Source organism: Pinus tabuliformis, chromosome 3_1 (assembly GCF_031772625.1).
Source record: "Pinus tabuliformis cultivar Carrire ecotype Pingquan chromosome 3_1, CPIR1, whole genome shotgun sequence".
Lineage (NCBI taxonomy): Eukaryota > Viridiplantae > Streptophyta > Pinopsida > Pinales > Pinaceae > Pinus > Pinus tabuliformis.
In genome coordinates, this window is record NC_142301.1 from 909,105,357 (window position 1) to 909,122,432 (window position 17,076).

The window sequence follows — 17,076 nt, forward strand, 5'->3', positions numbered from 1 at the left end:
GAGTATGCTCTCCTCTTGCACTTTGTGTGATCTGGAGGATCAGAAAAAGAATTATTATGTAAAAAAAGAAAAAAAAAGGAGACAAAATAAACTTCAACATTTCAATTGATTCAATAAAAAAAAATGATGAAAAAATGAAACTCAACTGCTTTGATAGGTTCAAATTGTCCAAAATTGTCTGGTTATGCTTTGTAGTGGTCTTCAAAACACTGTATCCTGTTTTAATAAGGTTTTGCAACTTAGCTGCGGAAACTGCCATGATTCCGCAGCTAGCTGAGAATTCCGCAGCTGTTTCATGGTTTAGCAGGTTACAAGCATTCAATGAAAAAACCGACCACATGGGCATCTTCGGAATTGTCCCGACATGGATCCTATCCTAGTCACCTAGCTCAGATCGATGAAAAACCAGCCTAAGACCTCAATCAAAGTCCTATTTTTAACATGTTTTTCTTAAAGTATTTGCTGCCTGAAATTGAAAATCATGAATCCTTTTTATAAAATTTTACAATTTCAGAGAAAAAAAGAGAAGAAAAACAATCTATGGTTATCCTCAATCCTAGCTTTCACTGTGGCCTCAGTATGCATCCATGTTCAAATTTTGGCCTTAAAATGAACCTGCAAAAACCAAATAAATCAAAACTCTGTTGTGTTAAAATAAAAACTCTGCATTTTTGGAATCTAGTTGGAATTCTGCTGATCTGGTTTTTAAAGAAAAGGTATGAAGGATTAGTTGGATATCTTGTAGAAAAGGCATTGACAACACATTGTGTTGAAATATCTATAGAACTACCGATTCATTTGCATTAATATCAAGGTATCCAAATTCCTCCCTATCTTGCAATCTGAGAAATGGTGGAGTGATCTATCAATTGGCAAGTTCGAGAGAACCAAATATTTTTTGTTCTTAATTTATGTTCTCAGGACTTTGGATCTTCACAAAAGGATAAAGAAACTTTTTGTTTTCTTCAATCCAATACACCACTCTACAGTCATTTTATGAATTTTCACCCCGCAACCTTTTATTTTAAAATTCTGCTAGAGTTTACGATTGCTAGTTGAGGATCTGTTTATACAAGTCTCTATTTTGTAAACACATTTTCATTGTATGCTCTGTATTCTTTTTTGCAACCACTGTTTTTTTTTTTCGCAATCTTCTTCCATCTTCCGCTCATACAACCGTTCCGCCTCTGTGAAACCATCGCTTACATTCCATCAAATACCTGATCATAGCAAATGAAACAATGCTAATGTATTTGAAAATTTCTATACGGATTCATTTGTTAATCAAACAAGAAAAACGAATGCAGCAATAAAAACATCAACTCAGAAAAAATACAGAACAGAAAAAAAAAAACGTCAAACTTTGAGAGCTCTATTTGCCCAAACGAAGGTGAATTTCAAGAAAATAAAAGATGGGTTTTTTTCCCAGGTGGGTCAGTTAGATAACCCAGAAACCGTTTGAAGCAATTTGTGGCGGTCGGGGAGAAATCTTCGGTTCTTTGGAGCCTCTTTTTTGCCGCCGCATGAAGAAAAACGGAATTTGAGTTAATTAACTGATAGTTTGAATGTGTGATTCAATTCCGCGTGCCTGAGGAAGAGAAATCCACTCAGGTCCTATCTCCTTGGCGGCCAGATCATCCACCGTGTCACTGAATATGAGGAAAAAAAGATTTTTATTAAATGCACAGAGAACAATTCAAACACGGCACGCTGTAGTTGAAATACGACTCTTTGTCATTAAAAAACCGTTTGTTGATTTTGCCACCCGTCTAAGCACTTGCTCCGCCACCTCTCGATTAATAACAGTTCTAAATTAAACAAAACAGTGGTTAACAGCAATCCAATTGAACACGGCTCTCCATCACGTGAACCAGTCCAAACTGATCTGGCAATTTCTATCTAACTTCACTACTCCGCTCCGTTCCTGCCACTTGTTCTCTGTTTCTCCATTTACCATCACTGTATTTTTCTCCATAAAACCATGTCAATTCCCCGCTAACACATTATGAATCTTCTTCATCCATCATTCACGCAGATGAATTGTTAGAACAAGAAGGAAAGAATGGGTCTGTTATTGAGGGCAGAACCGGAAGGGCTTAAGTCTATGAAAGGGCCAAATAGTTATGATCATGGTTATAGGCTGTTTATCAAACTATAAGTCCATTAATAAGATTGTTTTGCTCCATTCACAGAGTTCCTACATGCAGACAATGAAAAATTTTTTTCAAAATTGATGATCGACTGTTTTAGCTTAACTTTCTGCAGCTGGCTCAACTTTCCGCAGCTGGCTCAACTTTCCGCAGCTGTTTTGTTAAACTCTAGGTTGCAGGTGTCATCAAGCAAAACAAGTCACATGGGTAGCTGGGGGAATGTTGGTACATGGATGGTGTCCTATTCATTCGATCAAATTTGATGAAAAAGACCTCGGTCAAAAGGAAGTCAAATTGTGTGTTATCACTAAGTCGCCACACTGAGTCGCTGCATGTCAAGAAAAAATAATAATTTTGAATCAATGAAATGAATAAGTTATTTGCTCACTTTTCTGAAGGTATTGATTAATTTTGGACTGATGATGAAAGATGAATGGCTAACTTTGTATCCAAGATTGTAGCTACAGAACCGTGCACATTCCGCAGCTAAAGTCTAATTCCGCAGTCAGAAAAACCTCATTGTTCAAATCAGCCTATCTTTCTCATACAAAATCATATTTTGATGATTTAACTATCATTGGAAAGATCTCAACAAGATCTATACAATGAGAAATCTATCATTAGAGTTTGAAATGGCAAATAATGAAATAAATTGCTGGAAAGAAGCAACATTCAACTTGGGCACCAATTTCAAAGCAGGTATAAATTCTTTTGATTTTTCCTTTGAGAATTTGTTTCATTAATACAAATTCTTAGTTTTGTGTGTAAATATCATAACTAGAGAGATTGATCACCTCTCTCCTTTGATAATCTTACATTCCATTGCAGAAGAAATATTAGTTTTTTTGCAGGTTTCAGGAGGAAGGACAAATGACTACAAGAGAATGGTGTCTCTCTAAGAGACCAATTTGTTTCATAAGAGGATGGTCAGCAACAAAGAGGAAATATGTTGATGCAAAATCAGATCCAAACACTTGAAAAACTTTCAGATACTATTGTCTCCATCATATCCATCCATCACATCCATACCTCGTAATAAACCATTCATCTCATTTTCCTCCATATTTTCCATTTTCATTCACATACACTTTCCATCTCTTTTTGTCCATTCATAACCCACAAATAAAAGCAAGAGGCTCATTCACATGCTTATTGCCATTGCCATTTTCCATTTTCATCTTCCATTCTTTGTCATTTTCATTCCGCAAATAAGCCCTGCTTCAATGCAAATTATTGAGTCCATAGTCCTTTGAGTCTAAGTTCTTTGTAAAAACACCTTGAGGCTTGCATGCCTTAATGGCAAGTCCTCATGCTGACAAACAATGGGAATACATTAATGTCCCTTGTTCGTCAGATCTTCTAGGTGACTCGAATTCAGCAAATTCATTCGTACCTAGCAAGATGTGTTTGGGCATCTTGACTCTCATTGTCATCAATGGTGAGAGTTCTCGTGTTGACTAGTGGCATCCATTAATGGCCACTAAGCCAACAATTTCCTACTATGTTCGACATCAGAACATCTTTTCACATAGTAGGAATTGTGCCAATGAGTTTTGAAGACATGAAGACTATTATTTTAAGCATTTTGGAGCAGATTCAGCAAGTTTTAGTAGAAGCAATAAAAAGTCATCTTATCTCTCTATCCATGATTCCTCTTGTTCAGCCACCTGAAGAAGAATATGATCAGAAATTTTCAGCCACCACACATACAACTCATCCATTCTAAAGGGTAAGTGAATGTACGTCATTTTTATAACTTTTGACCATAGAATTCCATAAAAAGCTAGAATGATAATTGTTGGAAAAACATTTCTCTTCCTCATTTCATAAAATTGCCAATACCATCAGTTGGGGGGGGGGGGAATACATTCATATTCATATATTGCCATGTCCATATCATATTCAGGAGCCCACATACTTCCAACATATATTAACTATTACATTGCTATTATGAGCATACAATGGCTTTTGAAAAAGTGCTTAAAGGATAAATTGGATACAAACAAAATCATGGTTGTCACACAAGAACCAACCATCATGCAATCCAATAAAGATATACTTTGCAACAATAATCAAAATATCATTATGCAAAGTTCAAAGATCAAAGTAGAAGGCAACAACAAAGAAAAAAAAATGGTTGTAACACAAGAACCAACCATGTTGCAATTCAAGTAAAACACTTTGCAGAAATATGAAGTTATCAAATGATATCATGCAAAGTTAAGCCAAAGCTCAAGGATCAAAAGAGTTAATGTAATATATTGCATGAGGACATGCAATAGCTTCAGTTGGGGGGTATGTTGAGCCTTGAAAATGTCATTCATTTCCATTACACTTTCACTATTATGTCCATTATATCACCTCCACTTCACTACTATGTCACCACATTCATCCCACTTTCATTATCATTGGGCCACATTTATGTTTTTCCAATCTTTATTAATTCTAAGTCTTTTAAGTGAATTTGTGGTTAAAAATTAGAAAATAATGTGCATATGCTTATACCTAACAAATGGGTTGAGGTTGTTGACATGTGTAGGTTGAAAGGAGACTTCTAAAAGACCCTTATGTGGCACTCTAAGGCTAAATTCGAATTTGGTTGGAAAGAATCATGGGATCATGAGGATATGTGTCACATCTCCTAATTGTATTGTAACTCTAAGAAGACATGTGTCTTATCAGTTCCTATTTTGATTAGGACTCTAGAGGTAGAGGGAGAGATTCATGGACTCTCATTAATAAGATGGCTCTCATCTTTTTGTATAAATAGGAGATCTCTCTCCTTCATTTGTTAGTCTATTTTAGCTTAAGCTTGTTAGTCCCTAGTTCTTAAGTTTGTAATTCTTCTTTGATGGCTTTTGAAAGCTTTGGAGAACTTTGTTGTACTTTGTGCTTTTGAAGAAATTGAATAAAGCTTTGATGTTCTCAACATGGAAGGAGATGTGAAGTAGATGTCATGGAGCATATTAGAATGTAAGGTAGAGTAGATTTCATTTTGTAAGTATTGATTTGATTTCATTATGTTATTTAATTGCTTTCAAGTTTGATAGATTATATTTTTCATTCATGCAATTTTAATTCATGCAAGTGGCAGAGGGCCCCTGCACACTAAAGCCTTGTATAGTTGTCATTTAATTCTGCATTTAATTTTGTTATGCTTCTGTATATTAGCTGTACATAAATTGCTTTCAAGTTTGATAGATTAGATTTTTCATTCATGCAATTTTAATTCATGCAAGTGTGTTCAACCGGTTGATTGTAGATTAGTGATGCACATAGCCTTTTAATGACTAATGACATGATAGAATCATCTTGTCCTTCTGCTGAAGCAGCAAGGATACTGGGTCTCATAGTCACTAGCTCATTGTTTGGTTATTGCATTTTATTTTGATTGAACTAGTTGTATATTTACACTTTTGTTTAAATACTAATTCCATCAATAACATGTTTTAAGTTCTTTTGAAGTGCTAAGTTTTGGAAGTTACCATTAGGGACATAGGCCTTGTCTTGAAATCTTTATCCATACTTGTCCTTTAAAAGTATTCTTAAGACCTTAGAATAGGATTTCCATTTGCATTAAACACTTTAGAAAACCAACAAGAAGAAAACCCCAAAAACAACATAAACTATAAAACAACGAAGTAAGAGAAAGGTTAACTAAGCACATATGGTGCACCACACTTCATCAGTTTACGATACCCGGATTGATAATTTATGTAGAGCAATTTAAGACGTTAAATTGACTAGACAGTTGTCTGTTGATACTAACTACCAACCAAGTTTGGCAGCAAGTGTTGATGAGAAGTCTTCTAGCTTTTTTAATCCCCACCCCCTCCCCCATTTTTTTGGTAGGTTCAGGGCCTCCCATCTGAACCATGCAAAATTCCTGCCATATTTGTTCCCTTGCCAAAGAAATCTGCAGCAAAGGGATTGTATTCTAGTGAGAATGCCTCTTGGTATCCAAGCCAGGGACATCCAATATACAGGAGTGGCTTCCAGGATGCTTTTGATTAGAGTGAGACGTCTTGCTCACGAAAGGTATTTGAGGTACCAGGTATTTAGTATTTTCTCCATCTTGGAGATGAGCCAAGTCCAGTCAGCAATTTTATAGCCTAATGGCTTCAATTTATAACCCAGATATTTTAAGCATTCAGATAGTTGTAACTGAGCGAACTGGAAATGTTGCAGAGAAAAGTAGATATCATGCGGAGTACATTCGGCTGCAGTCAAAGTGGACTTTTTTTCATTTATGATCATACCTGTTGCCTCTCGAAAAAGGGAGAAATTGGCTTTGATGATACTAATGTCCCCAATACTGCCATTGATGAATACAAGGATATCATCTACAAAGAGAAGATGGGTCAGGATGCAACCTTCTGTTATCCTTATACCTTTTAATCTGCCCCTTCAATGATCTTCTTTGATGAGATTACTGAGGCATTCCATAACTAGCAGGAAGAGTAAAGGTGAGAGGACAGCCCTGTCTCAGTCCCCTTTCCAAAGTAAAGAAGGGAGAGGCACTTCTATTCACTAGAATACTGAAGGTGATATTAGTAATGCAACTCATGATCCATTTGATGAATAAGTAAGGAAAACCTAAATGAGTTAACAACATTCTAATATATAGCCAATTTACCCTATCGAAAGCTTTTGATAAATCAACCTTCATAATCATACCTTTGCCACACCTAGAGTGTAGAGTATGTATTACTTCCTGAGCAGTACTCACAGCTTCATGAATCTGTCCGTCCTTTAGGAAGGCGAATTGTTCCGGAGAGATATGATTAGAAAGGATAGGTTTCATCCTGTTTGCAATTATCTTAGCTATGATCTTATATAAACAATTGCAAAGAGATATGGGGCGAAAATCCTCAAAGGAGTCCAGGTTGTCCGTCTTCAGAATGAGTGCAATGAAAGTAGAGGTGATTGAGGTTTCAAGATATCCTCTAATTCTTGAGTCCTCAACAATTCTGAGCAGGTCTTCCCCAATGGTGTCGAAGAAAGCCAAGAAAAATTCTATCGACCAACCATTGGGTCCCGGACTTTTGTCCTTTTTGAACCACTTTAAGGTGGTTTCCAATTCCTCCAGAGTAACTGCCTTTGTTAGTTCACCTTCCTCCTCTAGATCCACATATCTGGGGAAGAGATGTGCTACCCTGATGATTTCTACCAAGTTGATATCCCTGGGAGCACGGTAAGTGTGCTTGAAATGAGAGGACGCAAGTTCAACAAGTTGTGGGAATGTATTAACAACCTGCCCTTGCTCATTCTATAGTTGCCATATGGTGTTGATCGCCTTTCTTCCATTGGCGAATTTGTGATAGAATTTGGTATTTTCGTCCCCTTCATGCATCCGGATGGCTCTACTTCTGAGGCGCCAGGTTTCTTCCTTATATTTGAGAATTTTTGCTCTGTTAGCGTCGTGAGAAACCATCCTTTCCTTATGTTCCTCTGAAATGTATATTCCTCCAAGATCATTTTCAAATGCAGCGATTTTAGATTCAATCCTACAGAGAGATTGATCCTCCTGTATTCTTTTGTTCTGTGCCCAAAGTTTGGACATTTGCTTCAGGATTGTAAGATTGTGAATAAACCCTTTAGTGTTGTCTTCCCTCCTCCCAAGGGGATTGTCCTTCCAGAATTCAGTGACCATTTTTTATAGGAATCTTCCTTGATCCAGACAGAACAGAACTTGAAGGGACCTTCAGGCTTTGTTTTCCCTCCATCAATTTCCAAGTATATGGGTAGGTGATCAGAGATCCCACCTGTACCTACCCAATGTCTGATATGAAAACCCAAGTCCATAACCTTTTCTTTGACAAGAAAGTGGTCAAGCATGCAGGCCAAACTGTCTTCCCCAATCTTGTTGTTCCTCCATGTCACTTGAGTTTTAGCAGAGGGGATGTCAATCAAATGGTGAGCTTCCAGTTCAGATAGAAAGTAATCTGAAAGGGAGTCTCATTGTGCTTTGTGTCCCCAGGATTCAAAGTGTCCAATGGAGAAATTTATGTTTCCACCAAGAATCAAGTGGTCAGTCAAGAATAAATCAGTACTCAGGAGGTTCTACCAAAAAGCAGGTCTATTTTGGCAAGGCCCATAAACATTATATATCCGAAAATTCATACCCAGATCAACAGATCTGATATCTTCGCCAAGATGGCCCAGACCTCCCCAGCAATTGAGCAACTTGATGGAATGGGAGTTATAGCCCAAAGCTAATCCTCCCGATCTCCCATGAGCATCAAGTCCGATGAAAATCCAACCAGGGAGCATGTTTTGGAGGGATTGAGAGATGTCTAATGTAGGACCCAGGGTCTCTTAAAGGAAAATAATATCAAGTGGTACATTGGTAAGCAAACGACAAAGAGCTATTTTTTTGTTCGGCCTAGCCAGCCCTCTACAATTGTAAGAGAAAATCTTCATGGAGGGGGGACAGATAGGGATTCTTTGGCTCTAAGCATCCCTTGGATAGTAGATTGTACCCCCAAAGCAATCTCATCTTCAACAGTGCCTTGGCCTTTAGAAAGATTAGAAGGTCAGCCCCTATGGAGTTTGGGTGGGGGAGGGGAGTATATCAAACTTGACATGGTCCTAGGCTTGTCTCTTCGATTTCGAATGGGTCATGTACCCCCCAGGTGGGGGGGGCCTCGGGGATAGATGAAGATGATGGGAGGTGAGAGGGAGTAGGCGCAGAGGGGGTAGGTGAGAAGATGGGGTGAGATGTAATCAGGCAGGAGAGCGGAGAGGAGAAAGGGAGCTCAGAATCCTGACCCAATCCCAGATGTTCAGAGAATGGATTCATGACATGAAGATCAGAAAAAGAACTAGATAAAATGCAATCAATATGTGATGAGCTGCAAGAGGAAACCAAGTTGAAAGGAAGATTCATACCTGACGAGGGTGAGCCCTCGGATGGCGACAGAGGACGAGAAGGAGGAGGCGGAATAAGGAGGTTGGGAGGTTGCCCTCGCTTCTTTGGCTATGGGGGTGCCACAATATTATTTTTTGGAGTCTTCTGCTATCCGGCCGGGATCTCAGGAGAAACCGTGTTCTGAGGAGCAGTAGAAGCCTGGCTCCTAGGTTGAGCATCCTGGGAAGTATGCGGGTGGGTCGCAATTTCCTACACCGAGGGTTGGTTTTTAGATTTTCCCAACAGGGGGCAGTCTTTATAGAGATGCCCAACCTTATGGCACCCCTGGCAATGGAAAGGTATGCCCTCATAGTCCAACAGCTGTCTTATGGTATTGTTCCTCCATTGGATGTCAATGTACTCAAGCAAGCCCTCTGAAAGATCCAAGTGAACCAATATCCTGGCATAAGCCATCCTCCCCATGGCCTGGTATGAGGTTTCGAAAGTGAGGTAAATGCCAAGGGCATTCCCTATACGCTTGAAGACATCATCCGTCCAGAAATGCAGAGGTAGTCCGAGCAGTCGGACCCAAATAGGGTCGGCATCAACCCTCTCCCGCTCTGGATCAAAAAAGGGTGTCCATCTTCTGAGTAAGACAGGGGCCTGATCAATGTGCCAAATCATGGATAGCACCCAGTTCGTGTGCTCCAGATAGCTGAAGTGCAATGCAAACCAACCTTTGAAAAAATTCTAGACCTTTGGGGTTTCCTTCAGGTTTTCACCCCAAACCTCTAAGGTCCATTATTGTAATTTCTCCACACTGTAATGTCTTTCGTGAACTCGACCCACAAGAACCTTCTCGGAAATTTCCATAGCATCCAGAAGTTTAATGTCCTCTGCAAAATCGAGGGGCATTGCGTTGATCCGAGGCTTGAGACCCCTTTTCTTCTTTGAAACCCCAAAAATCCTCGCAGCCGGTGTTTCCTGAGTTGAGGAAGTATGAGCAGGTTCCAACGAAGGAGAAGCCCTAGGGTCTTCAGTCGCCACCTGCGGAATAGAAGCAAAGATTCCAGAGATTGGTCCAATGCCAGTATAATTCCCTCGAGAGGGGACCGAAGAGAAAAAAGGAGTAGATGGTACCGGACCAAAGGCTGCTGAACTCCGGGGATGATCTGAAAAGGGGGGGATGTTCACCGCCTGAGGAGGGATTAGGGCAGAATCACCAACTAGGGTAGAGCAGCTAGGGTTTGTCAGAGGGTCGATAAGAGCTAGGGAGTGCGATAAGAGGGGTTGAGAGATGGATTTAGGGGGAGAGGGAGCGTCTTTAGGGAGGGATACCGGCAGGATGCGAGGGTGAGAAAACGGAGGGAGAGCTTCAATCTCATCAGTGAGGTCAGACATGAAAGGGAATAAACCGGCAGCTGTGGTCCTGGTGGGGGTCCAGATGGGCACATCCTCTGAAGGATCCACGAAGTCGCCCAACTCATCCATAACTGTCAATGAAAGCTACCAGAAGGGGACAGAAGCACTAACAGCAAATGGTGAAGGTTTGTTACTGGGAGAGGAGGTGAGCCCGTGAGGGAAGGAGTGTAATGCAGTAGCAGGGGTCAGTCAGTCAGTAACCAGGTTCAAGAAGCACAGGGGGAATGGAGGTAAGTCCATAGGGTTACGGGGGTAGATGCAGGTGGGCATTAGAGTTTGTGGGATGTAGGTAGACCCAACATCGAAACCCTAGACCCGTCGCCATTTTTCTCCTCGGTCCTTCCAATTAGTTAGTTAGTTAGTTAGTTAGTTTATTCCCGATACCATAATAACCCTAATTGAAATACATCAAAAGATATTATTAGAACAAACAAATATTAAAAAAAATGGAAAAGCAAACAATGTAAAAAAATTTCTCACATAAAGAGAATTTTGAATGTTTATCATATCTGATTGTAGTGTATTCTTTTAAAAGTTTTGAATTATTAAAAATATTATAAGCTATAATTCATTTTCAAAAATTACATTAAAAAAATTATATGAAATTTGAAATTTAGTTATTCACTATTGAGTTGCCACTACTGGAGTAGTTGCAACGTAGTTTGAACAACAAAGTTGCCGCAAAGTAGAAGATAGTTTCCACAGCTACAATAGGGAGTATCTGCAACATAGTTTCAACAACAAACACCTACATCTGAGTTGTGACAATTCTCCAAACACCTACAATTGAGTTGTGACAACTCTACGAACACCTATAGTTGAGTAGCTATGGAATTGTACCAATGAGAAAGACTACAATATTAACTATAAATGAGAGATAGCACAAAAATTGTAGTCAAATCACATCATGCACAAATCTCCCATTATGTCCCTCATGGATAAGCTAGATCTACTGCCAAAACTGGGTTATTATTGTTTAGTTAATAAAATAAAATTCTTCTCATTTGATCAGAGTGTTTCCTTTGGAACCCATCAAATCTTGAGAGGGAAGGGTAAGGAAAATTCCTTTATAATTGAAGGCATATGACAAACAGTGTGTTAGGAAAACTTGTTATGAGACCATCTAATCTGTAAAAGCCTCAACATTTTGAGAGTTTCATCACATACATATTTTTTTCAGATGATCCTTAATTTCCTGTTATCGCCCACCTTGAATAGATGAAGAATAAAATTTGATGAATAAGAAGAACATGGTCTTTATCCTCATCACCAATTTGTTGAATTCTAAGGCATGGTGTGGTAGTATTTGTTGGGTTGTTGGAGGCCCCGAAGCCACCAATTTCACCCTTGTTGGTGTTATCAATGGGTCGAGGGTGTCATCATGAATTTTTGCATGTCATTAGCATCAATGAGGTAACATAATTACTTACCCTATATTGTGATTCATTTCACTTACTTTATATGTTTCCCCACTCATCGCTTTGGAGAATCAAGCCTTTCATATGCAACACTCTGATATTTCATTGGATCGGACTTCATATCAATCAGCAGACCTTTGATATTCAAGATTTGTATCCATGGTATAAATAAAATGGTATGTTCCAACTTGATGTTGTTGGGGAAATTGGAATCTTATTTTTAATTAAAAAACAAACGCAAAATGAAATTACCTCACCATATACAAATTACAACTCAATTCAACAATAGATCAAAAAGGATGAATAGAGAGAAGCATGACTTGCTTAGAAAGGTTAATCTAAGATGCACCCCAAATTAGGCAACAATGAGCAGTAAGATAAGCTCAAAAGTAAAAGGGAGGGTGATAGAAGGTATGTGTGAGAGTACCTCTACCTTAGATACCTATTCTTACTCTACTTCTTATGTTTCCTATGTTCTTGAAACTAGATAAACTCGATCTCGAACATCATATGTGAAAGGAGACTATGCAACTAGAGGATTTGAAATTGGCTCTCGAATGAGCTTTGTAATTCACACCAAAGATGTGGGAGAAGAAGGATTGTGTAGTTCCCTTTCACCAAATCCAATTGATCAGCTCCCCTATGGGCTATGGAAACTAAAACTTCATTCCCCAATCTCAACTATTGATTCATCGATCAATCTAGTTCACAAGTTCGAGAGAAGGCACGACCCAATAGATCTTAGGCAGGAAACAAGAGATTTAAGAAGACATAAAGAAAATATCTTGGGCAGTAAGCAATTGAAATTTATTGAGATTAAAAAATTCAAGTACCAAACAGAAGACACCAGAGAAAAAATAACATGAGAAACCTCCTTTTGAATTTTTTATGCACGACCACAACCTGTATGTCATCGTCCTAGTGGTAGAACTGTTATATGCCTTCTGATGATGTTCTCTCGTCCATCCTACCACTTGCACACAGGCATGAAGTCTGCTCCCTAAAATTAACCAACACATCTTGAAGAAATTTGTGGTAAATACATTGAAACCCAAAGCTTTGTTGCTTGGAATTTCCTTGATGGTTTCTTCCACCCCTTAAAAGGATATCTCCCACATGAGAGTTGCATTTTTCTATGGAGTAATTAGTTTAGGGATGTGTTACATGATCTTGGTTATGCCTTCATTTTGATCTTCTTGTTCCTCCATTACGAGTTTCTAATATAATGATACTGGTTCCTCCTCGATATCTTTGTGCTTCACTAGTCATGTACCATGTTAAGAGCTTAAAGAGTATATGCAATTTTGTTGCCTATGCTTAACTAGGGCTTTATGAAAAAAACTAGTGTTCTTCTCTCCTTCATGAAGCCATTGGATGCACAATTTCTATCTCCAGTAAGTTTCTTCTTATTCCTAGTGGGATTTTAATTCCTACAATATTCAGCTTTCCTCTTCAGCCAGTGCTTCCATTCGCCCTTGCTTTATTATTTCGAATTGAATCTCCTCCATTTTTACTTCCAACTTTCATTTTTCTTTAAAGATATCCCTAAATTCCTCTTGGTTCCATTGCTTGATGCACAACTTCAGTTCTTTTAGCTTAAGTTGTAGAGAATGCATTTGATTCTGCCCCTAGATCCATATTTCCTTCCACCACTCTTACAGCTTAGTGAGGTAGTCCTTGCGCTTAAGCCAAAAGTGCTTGAACCTGAATGGTCGATTGCGATGAGACCTTTTGATGTCAACCTCAAGTTGAATGGGTCAATGGTTGAAGCCCAAGCTAGATAAATCTTTTCTTCTATAAACATGTCTTTGTCCATTAATTTCTTAGACATAAATAATCGATCCAGTCGACTAGTGATATGATGGGTTCCCCTTCGTCTATTGTTTTAGGTTAAAACCCCATTGATTTTATCAATGTCCACTATTTTCATTTCCCATATCAAATCCTGAAACAATAATGACACTACATCCAGTCACCTTATCCCACCCTTCTTCTCCTTAAGATTTCTGATCACATTGAAAGCACCCCCAAGGATCTATTCTTCCCCTTAAACTAACTGATGTAATGTTATCATTTCCTCCAAGAAGACCTCCTTCCTTCTTGGGATTGAGGGGCCATATACCACTAATAACCAAAACCCTTTCGCTGACCCAAGGCACTGAAAGAGACCTGATAGAATATTTGGTGTGGTCATCCAATCATCGAATAGAACCCATCAAGGGTCCCATAGCACCACTATAACACTAGCATATCCTATAGAATCAATGGCCATGGTTTCACAACCCATCCAATACCAAGAGAAAATAGATGTTAGTGTGGAGTTATTTACCTTGGTTTCATGCAGTAAGACTATATCTAACTTCTCCTTAGAAATCTTTGATCTCGGGTATCATTGCTTGACTTGACTATTCAAGCCATGAATGTTCAATGAGACAATCTCCATGGATTAACTAGTGATGGGTAGAGAAAATACTTCATTATCTTGTTGATTTGACATAAATTCAAGAGAAAATCACCTATTTCACATAGGAATTCTTAAGAGGTTTTACACATTTTTTTGGTTGCGTTGATCATTGGTGGTTTGTTCTTTGGATTTATGTAGCTGGGGTGATCATTTTTGTCCCAATCTAGCCAAAAAAGACCCTCAACCAGGGGCTAGATCTTATTTTCTTCTTTTTCCATACAAATGAAGTGATGGAGTTGTTCCGTGTAAACTGATTGTGCCTTCATTCTCGCCCAAGTGCACAAAAATTCCAGCATGGTTTTTTCGTCAGAATCTAAATTATCATGATGACACTCCACCTATAGGATTGACAAAATGTTTGCTAATATCTCCTTCAAAAATTAATCCCCGCTTAAGTCCTCCATATATTACGCTTCATCAATGTTGATCTTGTTGCATTCTCCACCTCCATCAGTTGATCTCCTAGGGTTCCTTTCTCATTCTCTTATGTCTCTTATGTGGTCTCCTCTTATGTGAGAATTACAAAGGGATTCTCGTTCGTTTTCACATTGAATATCTCTTCTTTCGAGTCCTTGAGAGACCCCCTAGAATGATGTCCAGGGTTATTTTCCTGCTCTGGTTTCCCTAGAGCCTCATGGGTTATGTTACCTTTTCGCCTAGACACCTCTTGAAAATCCCCAACATTTTCTTGCTCCCTAAGAACTTGTTTCTCAACAATCATGATGGGACAGTCTCGGATCAAATGACCATACTCATGGCATTGGCGACACTTGAAGGGAATGTGTTCATAGTCCAAAGGTTGGGTCCAAATATCATCATGATATTCTAAATCTATCGATTGTGGTAATGGCTTTGAGATGTTCATATAGACATGAATTCAAGCATAAGACTCATGTATTCATCGTTTTGTTATCTCTAATACCTTAAAAAAATTACCAATGGCATTTCCAAGACCTTCTAAGATGTTGGGTTTCCATAAATTATCAGGGAGAGAGAATATATGACCCTAAATTGGATCCACCGGGAACTCTTCCTTCTCGAGGATATAACACTCTTCCTTGAATCTCATGAATAGACCCGCGTTATTCATGAAATAGGGATCGTTTTAAAAAACCCTCTTGCAATATGCTAGGTCATCAAATATAATAGTGAACCTTTTTCTTAGATGTGTATCTCAATGGACCCCTGGGGTTTCCATTTCAACTAGATCCAATTGATAATCTCTTGTTCCTTTCGCCATATTCCCATAAACTTACAAATAAGTGCATATTCCTTCATGTAGCTTTGGGATCCCTCCAATCTGTTGTTTCGAAAGATGAAATTAGGGTTCACTACTGCTTTGGGCAAGAAAAAAAATTTCATCTAGGCCTGCCATTGGGTGCCCAAAACCGGTCCATTACCACTACCACTTTAACCACCGGAAAAACCTACCCCACCTACTGCTTTCTGTAACAGTCCCAGATTGATTTTCCATGTAAATAAAATAGTACCAAGGTCATCAGATACATATTCCAACTAAATGGTGGGTGAACATCATAGTGGGGATCACTTTCGGTTTATCTATGGCTATGGACATTAGAAAAGGCATTGGAAAAGGAAAAGAGGTAATAATTGGAATTTAATTATGAGAAATAAGGAAAATAAGAGAAAAGGAAGATGAAGAAACACAAATTTGCATGCTAAGGAAATTAGAGGAAAAATGAAGGAAAATGAAGAAAATAGAGGCCTCAATGATAAAAGAACATCAAAGAATCAGTTGTTATCCTTTTTATAGTTTTGGGTTGAGCTCTCTTTCATTCTCTCATACTCTTGAACACTTAGATAAATATTGGAGCATTCTTGTAGAACTTTGACATTCACTTGGACTTGGAGAAATAAGGCAAAGGAAAGTGAGGAAGTGCAAGGAAACATTGGATCAACAAATACAACTAGATTTCTTTGTAGGTAACAAGTTTTATGTGTGATTTCCTTGCTAATTTTTGGATGCATGGTATATGCATGTGGTTCCTTGGTTATGGGTTGTCATTGGCATGGATATTTTCCTAGATTAACAGAGGATTTTAGCCTAGCCTTGCCATTTCTTGGATAGCCATGGTGTTGTGGTTTCTTCCACCTTTTTTTTCTGATTGGTGCGCATGTTCCTTATGGCTATGGTTTGGAACAAATGCTCTAGAATCCTGGGAACAACTTGGGTTGAATTACTAGTTCCTAAAGCCTTTGGTTGGGACAAATGCACAGAATCCCTTGGTGGGTTGAGTTACTAGTCCCTGGAGTCACGGTTGGAGAAAACAATCTGTAGCCTTGGAAGGATGTGGGTTGAGTTGCAAGTTCCTGGAGCCCTGGATAACTTAGGTAAAGACTGATCTGGTTGATGTTAATGATTTCTAAACCATAGATGTGGAATTATTATGGTTGAGGGTTGAGGTGTTTTGGCCTCTGGAAGCCCTAATTGGTTTTGTTTTGTTTTATTCTATGAGATCCCACATTCATGCTTCAAATATGGCATGGTGGTGATTGGCTGAAAGAGAGATTTGGTTCATCCCAATATATGGTTAGGTGGTATGTGGAAGTCCTTGACTTGGTTATAATTTTCATATGTTAATAAGAGTTATTTTTCCTATTGTGATTTATGAGTACTTGTATTGGTTATCATGTTGACATTATGGCTGACTTGCCATGGTTTCTATATTGGTTATATGTTGGATATATGATGTATCCTATCTATGAATCTTGTCATGATTTGATAATTTATCGAATGGTCAATGGATGTAT

The 17,076-nt window shown here is 38.6% G+C and overlaps 1 protein-coding gene across 1 annotated transcript; it reads right to left on the reverse strand.

Moving 5' to 3' along the window:
• Positions 1 to 9,270: 9,270 nt before the first annotated feature.
• LOC149190594 (uncharacterized) lies at positions 9,271 to 9,684 on the reverse strand. The gene has a single exon (XM_089410561.1). The coding sequence runs from the start codon at positions 9,682 to 9,684 to the stop codon at positions 9,271 to 9,273; it is 414 nt and encodes a 137-aa protein (XP_089266687.1).
• Between the last annotated feature and the right edge of the window lie 7,392 nt (positions 9,685 to 17,076).